Below are 10,755 nucleotides of genomic sequence, written 5' to 3' on the forward strand. Positions count from 1 at the left end.
CGAGTTTGGACGTCAGCTTTGGACGTTGGACGGAGACAGGTGCAGAGTTCAGGTCTCCTCGGATGAAAGCAATTAGTTTAATTGAAAGATCAGGAATTAGTTGGGAGTTTAGAATGATTGTCCCACAAGGTAGGCAAACATGGAAATGACAGACAGTATCGAGTGACCCGGTGCTGATTGTGTCTGCCTGTGCACAAAGGGCGAGCTGTCTGATAGGGCTGCTGCACCTGACCGCTTGGCTGAGACCGAGGGGCCATCCCCCTTTAGCCCGAGTTCCTCAATTGACTCCTTCCTGCTATTTTCCCCTCTCCGCCCCGTCCGGCCCACGTTAGCTCGCTGACGCGCTCGGCTATGACAAGTAAATTGCTGTTTGGTTATGACCGTTTGTCGGGAAACAGTCCATTTCCACCCACCATCCCCCCGCTTTGCCTAAACCACCAGAAGTAGAGCGGGAGGGTTGGGTACCGGGCCTCGAGTCGGAGCTGAAGGCAGGAATTATCACATCAGCGGCTAAACAGGCGTGTCCCATTTGGTACATGCAGTCTCATACTGGGTCTATTTCATTTCATTTTCATGAACTTTCTTAGCTGAAAAGCCACAAGGAAAAGTCTCCACCTCTCTAACAATGACTCTTTGGACTGTGTCGGTGAACAAAGGTCTGTTTTCTGGTGCATCTGGGCCCAATAAAGAGCTCTGAAGCACAATCACTTCACCTCCAGGAGTCTCTGATTAGTCATTTTGGTTGTATGGTGCAGAAAGGGAAGCTGGCTGCCTGAACTCTGGCAGCTGTTGCACCGAGCCGAAAACCACAGAGAGACCTGATGAGCTCATGGTATCGGTCAGGGGTGGCTGAGCCTGACACCGAGTCCTCAGAGTAAACACAAAACACACTTTTGTTCGCTGTCGGAGAACTCCACGTGATGAATGCAGGGCCATTTGTCATGCAAAACTGGAAAACACTTTGCTTATATGTACGTTTTTGTGTCTGTGTCGGCATGTATCTGTGTACGGTACGTACATAAATGCATATCGTCACCTTCGTAGAGCAATGGCCAACGTCTTTTTTTGAAAAAGTGATTCTTTTGTCAGAAAAAATTATACGAGCGAATATTTTTGAAATTTGACAATATTTACATATTTGCAGACATACCTATAATTTCCCTGTATGTTTCTGTGTTGGTATGGTAAAAACTTTTTGAACCTTTTTGACCAAAGAACAAAATAAACTTTAATAGGTACTTCACCATGGTTACGTTAACAGCGACTGTGACAGTAAATGCCATGTTTCTCAGTCATTACCTGACAAAACCCAGGCTCCTTTTGTCAATGCTCTTTGATAACACTGTGTGAAGAAGTTGGCTTAAATAACTATAACCTCACAGAAAGACTATGTGGAAAAAAACAAAAACAATTTACTTCCACCCTGAAGAGAAAAGTTTGTACATTTATTCCAACTTTGGAGGTTTTGGCTCAGGATTGACCAGCTTCAGGATCGTTTTTTGTGCTTGAGCTTCCAACATGTCGTTTTGAACCGTTCTTAAATACAAAGGTCCACCTCGCAGTCAGTCACTTTTTCCCCATTCGGTTCTGCTTGGTCCTAAGAGTCCAGCTGTCAGAGGCAGTGGTTGGAGGTCTGCTGCCAGGCGGGGTGCCGCAGCAGGCAGTCCGTCGTGTCTTCGCTCAGTTTGCCGTGTCTAGAAATAGCCGTGAGTTGGGGACTCAGTGGGAAGCTGTAGCTGTAAAGACAGTAGGGGGTCGTAGTGTCAGAGAGATGAGGCAGGAGGGATGATCCTGGCGGGCTCAGAGGGCTGTGGAGGGGGACGAGACACGGGGAGCTCCCGGGGGACCTGTGCAGACATGGATCCCTGCAGTGAAGGGGTTTCTTCCCCTGCAGCGCCGACAGAAGTGGCAGGTCCGCTAGCGGCGGCAGTGAAGGAAGGCCTTTCAGTCCGTCCACTCCCAGGGAGGAGAAGACTCTGCCGGGCAGCGGAGAAATGGAGGGCGCGGCGGTGGACGCCTTCCCGAAGAGGGGCAGGGTGAGAGCGTGGAGAGCGGCGTCCGGGCAGGAGAACGGAAGAAGAGGTGAAGACGACGAGAGAGGGAGGAAGTTCTTCGCAGTGCCGCTCGGCGACAGGGAGCTTCCTGTCAACAGATGTCACAAACTGGAGTCACTCCGTTATGTGACAAAGCGTGGGAAACTTTAGACAAGAAAACTAAACAGATTTTCAGATTAGTACCTTGGAGCTGGATGGAGAAAGGCTTAAAGTCCAAGCTCAGAGGGGCTCTCCAGGGGTATGACTCCAACAGGCCGTCCAAAACCCCCCTACACACACACACACACACACACACACAAGTCATGATTTACTGTGTAAACATTAAAAATCCTTACGTAGGAATTCAAATGTTGATTCTGAAAGGTGTGAAATTCTGCACTACGCTGCTCGGCTTTATTTGAAGGTTTTACACGGCTTCACATTTCAGTGGTTAAAACTGAAATTCCCTCCTGACTCGTTTAGCCAAATGCTAACCGAGTCAGGTTAGCATGACGCTCACCGATCTGCAGAGAAAAAGCGTTGATGTTCAGCGTCTGGCAAGGTGTGCCGTACCTGTTCCGCCCTGGATCTCTGAAGCCTTTGGCGAACGGGTTCCTGTCGATCTTCAGCTTGGTGATCTTGCCCAAAAGAGAGGAACAAATTCAGAGCATCAGCTGGACATCTGTTAAGCTAACAATGAGCTCGGCTTCACGCGGGAGGGGAAAAGTGGCAGAACTCCCTTGGTTTCTGTTTGGATTTTTATCAGTCCTGTCAAACACTGTTCAGAGAGAGGAGTTTGTACCGTTTTATGCCCTGCTTTAAAGGGCCGAGGGCCGCGGCAGCTGTAGCAGTCACATCTTGTTACTGAGCTGCTGTAATAATATGTTCCCTGATAGTAAAATGAGCCCTGATGAAAAGAGGTGGGAGCCCCGACAGGCGGCTCTGTTACCGAAAGAATGGCAGCGAGCGGCAGGGTCAGGTAGGCTGTGTGAAATACACACACCCTCTCTCCGAGGAGCATGGAAACAACACTGGATTTATGGTCTCACCAAGGCCACATGCCGTATTTAAGCTTCACAAACAGGAGGTTCATTCATATGTGATGTCAAACAGGATCACAGCTACTAACATGTTCACAGCAAAGGGTAAACCTCTGCTTTCTGGTAATTTCTGGAGAAGACTTCGCATGCCCTCAGTTTGACCTTAGTGCCCCGACCAGCTAACATAGCATATGTAAGCTAGCTACCACTAAGATGTATGAAAAACAACAACTTTTGGTGTGGAAAGAGGTACTGAGAGAATTAGACTGAAACTCAGTTATGTTTGGTTTCTGTCAGATGTTTAAAATAAATGTAAAGGAAATTTAAAGGAAGAAATTAAAGTAAATAATATACGCAGTCTGAGGCAGGTTAGCTGTTCATACAGGCTGCTAACACAACGAGCTAGCGATTAGCAGGTGCTTTTCGTTTCACTCTTTGACTTTTTCGCCCTCTTCCTCTTTTAGTGCCAACTTGATGATTTCTCAGGTATAAAAGAAACGTGTCTACCTCAGGCAGTCAATTCTCACCAAGGTAATATTTGTAGATATGGAGTGAATAACCTTTAGCAGCCAGCAGGACGGCTAAACATATTAGCTACTCTGCTTCATGCTTCTAGGGTTTGGGAAGCTCTATTATGGAGCATGATGGAGTCTGAAATGTTAGTTGTTTTTAAAACATTTAGAATTAAGCAAATGATCTTCAAGTAAATAGTCATGTTAATTTATAGTAATAGTTTTATTATCTATGTGGCTAATTGAAGATGCAAAAGTTTTAGGTTTTAGCTGATAGTTTTAAATGACTAGTTCCTGTTTTGCAGTGTTCTCTCTCTTGCACAGTGTAGCGATACAGCTTATGACCACATGTACCTGGAAAACTTGAACTTATTTTCATGTTGTTCCTGTATTGTTTCAAGTTATTTCTCTTGAGGAGAAATCAGAATCAGCTTTAGGATGCTTTGTTGAAACTGCAGTTATTAAATCAACCACAAAGCTCTTGGGTCTAATCATTTCTGAGCCCCAGAAAATCAGAAAAGCTGTGCATTACTGATGCTCTGCTTTATTTAGTTTAGTTTTCTTCTTCTTCTTCTTCTGAACATGCAGTCAAATTGAAGCTCACTTTTATTATGTTATGAACAAAACGTTTCAGAGCAGCAGCTGGTATTCTCCAGACAGCTACAGAGTCGTTGTTGCTCTGTGTGACATCGGTGTCAGTGAAGCGTCACCTGTTGGTTCTGGTAGGCCGTGACGGTGGTGAACTCCGTCTCTGGGAAAGAGAAGGTGTTCACCCCTTCGGCTGGCAGGGACTGGATCTGGGACAGGTCCATCCGAGGGTCATGCCGGATGATGTGGACGCGGGGCTTGTATTTATGCATCGACTGAAGAATGATCTGCTGGCCGACAGAGGAAGACACGTCCAGATTCGTTAAGTTAATTTGACAAGGTGTTTTTGTCACTGGTTATTTACTCTGATATTTATAGATTTAACAGGTGAACTGGATTAGTTCTCTACCTGAAAGTTATGGAAAAATCCCAAAAAGTTTTATTGCAACTTTTATTTTGTATGAGAGCGGGCATTTAATTAGAAATTAAACATTATAATCATCTAAACAATTGTTGTGAAATAAAGGAAACCCGTGTAGTTTGTCTGATTACACTGATAAAAAAGAAAAGAAGCACAATATGAAAGCTTAGTTACTCTACAGAACCAATAAAAATAAAAATATTAAAACACTTGAATTAGAATAAGTAAATCTAAATATAAAATACATAATAGATTCAACTAAACAATTCGGATCCAAAACTAAAGAAAATGTTCAAGATTTGTTTTTAGCGCTCAGCTGTGTCATAACTAGTTTAGTAATTTGTGAATTTGTTTGGAATAGACTAATTAAATCTGTTTTACTTGTTAAATCTCCTGCTTGAATTTAAGTTAAACAAAACTGCAAACATAAAAGTTTGCAGGGGTTTTTTTGCAGAAAAAAATGATTATTTTCACGTCAGCTGATGAAACTAAATTAAATATTTATGAAATGAACACAGTCAGTTGGTTCTTTAATACTTTTTTTTAGCACATAATGTGTTAAAAATGTAATACTAATTTAATACAAAAACCACTTTTTAGCCACATTTGAACTCAACACAAGTCTTTCTGTTGGCGTCTTTTTGATGGAAGGGAACATCATCCATTTTATTCCTGTTCATTTAAGTTTTTAAGAGATTAAAAACAGGGAAACCAAAACCAAAGGTCCAACAGTTAGTGTAATAAAAAAGACTTTTAAAAAATAGCAGAATTAGATTTCCTTATGAAGTGGTTTAACGTTTTCTAGCGTAAATATTGAATCACCGCCTCTTGTTTGTGTCCAAACCCTCCCGGTCTCCACATCTGTGCTGTTTCCACGTTTGGAGCCCAGAAGGATTTCCACTTCCTTCCTTGTCTCCCCCTCAGTATCGGAGCCGGGAAAGGCGACGGTGATTTAAGGAGAGCTGAAGCTGTCAGCGCCGCTAAGAACTAACTCTGATGTCCGGCATGACTGACAAATATGAGGACATGCTACACCTCAACATGTTATCAAAACAAAAACGGAAATCCGCCTTCCATGCACTGCAAAAACAAGTCTAGGAGATGCTAAAATTTGAATGAAAAATACTGTTTGATTCTGTTGTTGCTGTTGTTTTGGTATCTGATCCTACCTGGACTTTAGGATCTAATCGTCTTCACTTGTGTTGTGTTTTGAAAAACCACAGAAACTCAATAAAATGTCACAGGGTTTGTGGAAATTGCTAAAGTCCAACTTGCCAGGAAGTTGACAGAAAGTTGAACCCTGAGCCACAAATTTAACCAATTTGTGATTCTCTTTTACCTGTAAAACTGAAACAAAGTTACTCAAAAGCAATATATACTCAAAAGCAATATATATATATATATATATATACCCTTATAAAACATGAGTTAGTGGTTAAATTCAACTTGTTTTTTTGTTCTTTGCTTTTTGTTTTTTTAGTTTTCGTCCCAGATCGACAGGACAGCTGTGGACGAGGAAGAGGAAAGTGACTCCGGGGTCAACCTACATGTCCCTTGTCGTCCATCTCGTTGTTGGTGAGCTTGACCCGGTCGAAGCTGATCACCTGTCGCATCCACGTCTCCCCCGTACACGGCGAGTCCGGGTGAACGTAGAGGCGCGGAGAGATGCACGAGTGGTCCGTGTTCCCAGCCACCATCCACTGCGAGCTGTGGTACACGTACCTGCACAGAAACGAAACCAAAAAAAACAAAAACGTCAGCAAAAAGAAAAGCTACACTGTAAAAAAGGAATTTGGGAAAGTTTTATTTTCTGTTTTACTTGAATTTTAACGGCAGCTGATTTGTAACGTTAGCTGCTTTATTTAGGTGACAAATCACACTAGAGCGAAGCAGCAGCCGCTGACCTTCACATCTGCTTCCAGCAGGAAAAGCCGACACGTTTCTCCGGGTTTTATTAGCAGTGAATGTTTCAACTTACTGAACGCTCTTCTGTCAGAAGAGGTGTGGTTTGAAGAATTTCACTTTTAATCCGGCTTCAGATATCAGCAACAGCGCTCTAAAACTGAGGCCAAACATGCTGGCTACCACAACAACAACAACAAGATGTGTAAAAACATAAGGAGAGTTGAATTTATGAAAAGCAAATTTTGAGAGCACAATGCAAACTCACCATCAAAGACCAGGTGAAATATAACCAGTCTGCTACATTTATGATCAAATTTATTATTGTTTTTGTTTTGATCACAAGCCAGTGCTTTTTAGTTTTTCTTTTTTGCACATAAGAGAAACAGTGAAGCTGCTTCTTTGCACTTATTAAACTGGTTTTTGTACATTAATATTTCCAATTATGAGTGTTTCCCCCTCTTACTAATCAGGTGTATTTTTATATCAGCTTCTTGACTGAATACATTTTTCATATTTTCTGCTGTGTCCAAAGTTTAAGCCAGCATAAAGCAGAACATTTAAAACGACATTTATTTCAGCCAATAAAATAGATTTTATTTGATTGAAAAAATTAACTGTTTTTTTAAAAGTTAGAATTAAACTAATTTTATTAAGTGCATTTATCACGTTTATTGGAGCCTTTTAGCTGTGAAGCTATAAACGGTTGCCAACTCAGATGCAGCCACATATTAGAACAAAAAGAAACAAAGCATGAGTTAAATCCCCGGTTTGTTTCGTGAGTCCACAAACCTGTAGCGCTTGGAGTCCACGGGCATGACGTCCATTGCCACGTAATACTGCTGGCAGGGGTCCAGGTTGCGCACTTTGACGCGCACAGAAGGAAACATTCTTCTAAAGACAAGCGCAAAAAAAAAAGGAGAAAAAAAGTATCAAATCAAATATCGCGATATTGATAATATTGATAATATTGACAATTTTTCGAAACATTTAGTAAACTATTAAAACTCAATATAGTGTTACTTTTTATTATCATTTTTCCGAATATTTTTTGGGAATATACACCTCTGGAAAAAATTAACCCCATAGAAAACCTGCAACCAAATATTGATTTCTGAACTCTTCCTGAGGTAAAACATCTGTGTTGTTGTTTCTAAATAAACATTAACTTGTTTTCTTTGCATTGACTGAAAGCGCAGCATATTTTTCCTTATTTTGACCATTTCTCAATTTCTGCAAATTAATACTAAATTTTTGCTTGGAATTTCGGAGACATGTTGTCAGTAGTTCATAGAATAAAAGAACAATCTTCATTTTACTCAAACATTTACCTATAAAACGTGAAATCGGAGAAACTGATCACTTTAAATGGTCTTTTAATTTTTTACAGATCTATATATATATATATATATATATATATTCTGCACTTTTCTCCGTCTCCCAGTCACAGTAAAACATGGACGAAAGACGGAAATATCTCCCAATATTCCGATTAGTTTCTGCTTCTTTAAATTCGCGCCACAAACTGATAAGCCGCTCATTTGTTTGGAAAACCATAGCAGTTTTCTTTACTCCTTCCTAAACGGCCGCAGCGCCTTGAAAGGTCTTTTTTTCCGCCTGATAAACGCGCACCTGTGACCGCAGAGCAGTTAATGTAAATGCCGGAGCGATACGTGTTGCTGATAATGTCCACTTTGGAGTTCATTCGTAACTGACAGCGATAACGTGGACTATTCATAGATGTTTATATGGGGCTGGGTTTTTTTTTTTTTTTTTTTTTTTTTTTTTTTTTTTTTTTTCCATTTTTATCTGTTCAAAGGTCACCGGATTGAAAGAGATAGTGTCAAATTTTTTTTTTTTTTTTTTTTTTTTTTTTTTTTTTTTTTTAAGACAAAGCGTTGTCTGATTTAAACAGAAAAGTCCGGGGACGGTTTATTTTAATTCATCTGATCATAATCTGATGAAAAAGTTTCGCTTTATCTACCAGATTAAACGTTTTTATCGGCTTCATTCATTCTGTAAATTGGAGCAGCCAGTTGTGTTGAACTGTCACAACAGGTCTGTAAGTTGTTGTTTTTTTTTTCTTTTCTTTGTTTTTTACCTGCCAGCTTTGGTGATGATCATCTCGGTTCCGATTTCATAGAACCTCTTCCACAGCTCGGAGCCCTGCAGCTCCGCCCGGATCTCTCTGTCCGGCCGGGAGTCGCTCTCCTCGGGCCCCGGGTCGGACTCTTCCGGCCCGCTCTGTCCCGGCGCGTCTCCAGGCCTCCATGAACCTGCTACAGTCATCTGGCTGGCGGTGTGTTCGGATAGGCCTGGAAAAATAATAACAGTTACAAAAAAGAAAAAGAAAAACATGTTTGAGTTATTTTGGGTGTTTTTAAAGGTTGCTAAAGAAATATCGGGATGCTTTCTTAGGATAACTCCAGAACTAAAGCCCTATTTAACATGATGGACATGTTTGCTTTTGAATTATATGTTTCACAAGCCAAGTGGGTTATAAAACAAAATATATTATTTAAAAAAATGTTTTTCGAACTTCTTTCTTCCACTTTGCGTCAAACTTGCTGCGTCCCCAGCTTCATGCGGGTTCTCACCGCTGCTGATGCTCCTGCCGCCGGCCGCGTCTGCAGCCGCGCTTGACTCGTGCCTCTCGGACACTTTCATCCTCTTGGAGGGTTTCCCCACCAGCGCCTCCACGGAGAACGCGTGAGCCCGGGAGCTCAGGCCCTGCATCCCGGGCACCAAGGAGGAAAAAAAAAAAAAAAAAAAGCCGTGTGTTAACCGGCCAACTCCCAAGATTTATCCTTCCGGGTCCCGCTAGAAAAGGAGGCAGGATGGGGCACCAGAAGCGGCAGCGGCGCCTCAGGGAGTCCCTTCTGTCTCGCAGCGACGCCTGGACGCTGCGTAACGGATCCGGTGCGCTGCCATGTGTTCTCTGAGACGCGCGCTGCTCTTCGTCCAAAATCGCTGATTGTTGGCACGCCTCTCCACCTCGACACAAAGCTCTCCCCACCTCCTTCATCCATGCCACGGTCTGCCCCCCTTTATTTATTTATTTATTTTTTCTTTGCCTCTCTGCTTGTTCATCTGGTCCCTCTGCGCGTCACGGAGAGGGAGGGAAGAGCGCAGCGCGCATCGCTCCACACAAATATACACTCGATCTTATAGTAAAAACTATTGTTAAAGTGCGTTAACTGGTTGTTGGTGGCCTAGATGGTTTATTTTAAACGTGTTGAAATCAGTGGTGGTCGACGTGGATTTAAAGTTTTATCGTAATGTTTTGTGATAACGATAAAAGTGAGAATAAGAACTATTTATTACTTCTGTTTAGCTATGACTGACATCAGCTAACATAAATACTGCTGTTGAAAAACCTACACGCGTACGACACGGTTCTTCAGGAAACGCCTAGATTCTTTACGATTTGTAAAATAAATCGCACTTTCCGATGACTAAATATTTTTAATGACTAAAATTAGAAAAAAATATTTAGTCATATTTTTCAAATTTATTGATAATTGTTTATATGCTCATTAAACAAATAATTGGAAAAAAAAAGTTAGCAGAACTAACAATACATGAGTATTTTACGAACAAAGATCTGAAAGGTGTGGCATGCATTTGGATTCGGCCCCACTCCCTCTGATAGCCCCCACTTTAACCGACTTCCTTCAGAAAAGTCCCGATTTGGAATATGATCCATCGTTTTGTAATGTACAGCTTTATTTTTGCACCTTGGTGGTTCGTTTCAGATTCACACCGAGTGCCGTCGACGTTGATCGGATAAAGTCGACGTTGATCGGATAAAGTCGACGTTGATCGGATAAAGTCGACATTGATCGGATAAAGTCGACGTTGATCGGATAAAGGGGCCCAGAGTTTCATGGTGTCTCTGGAGGAGCTGCAGTGAGCTCAGGTAGGAAGATCGGGTTGACGGGACAAAAATCAGTCATGTGCTTCACAAATGTGACATCGGTGAAAGAAAGAAGAAAGTCAGTGATGAACAAAACAAGGAGGAACAAAAACATTCAAAGTTTTGGTCACATAAGACCAAAATGACCCTTTTGTCTGTCGGTCAGCTTACATCACGTCCTTACCCTGAAACATGGTGGTGGCAGGATCATGCTGTGGGAACGCTTTGCTACAGTAGAGAGCTTCATCTTCTTTCTTTCTTTCTTTCTTTCTTTCTTTCTTTCTTTCTTTCTTTCTTTCTTTCTTTCTTTCTTTCTTTCTTTCTTTCTTTCTTTCTTTCTTTC

At 41.8% G+C, this 10,755-nt stretch overlaps 1 protein-coding gene across 1 annotated transcript; it reads right to left on the reverse strand.

Annotated features, from left to right (window-relative positions):
• Window positions 1–1,289: 1,289 nt before the first annotated feature.
• Window positions 1,290–9,232, reverse strand: tbx22 (T-box transcription factor 22). Its single transcript, XM_017307073.1, has 8 exons — window positions 9,094–9,232; window positions 8,598–8,811; window positions 7,289–7,390; window positions 6,142–6,316; window positions 4,296–4,460; window positions 2,607–2,671; window positions 2,238–2,323; window positions 1,290–2,142 (listed from the first exon to the last, which is right to left on the reverse strand). The coding sequence occupies exons 1-8, from the start codon at window positions 9,230–9,232 to the stop codon at window positions 1,613–1,615; spliced, it is 1,476 nt and encodes a 491-aa protein (XP_017162562.1). The 3' UTR covers window positions 1,290–1,612.
• Between the last annotated feature and the right edge of the window lie 1,523 nt (window positions 9,233–10,755).

This window comes from Poecilia reticulata, linkage group LG10, assembly GCF_000633615.1.
Source record: "Poecilia reticulata strain Guanapo linkage group LG10, Guppy_female_1.0+MT, whole genome shotgun sequence".
Lineage (NCBI taxonomy): Eukaryota > Metazoa > Chordata > Actinopteri > Cyprinodontiformes > Poeciliidae > Poecilia > Poecilia reticulata.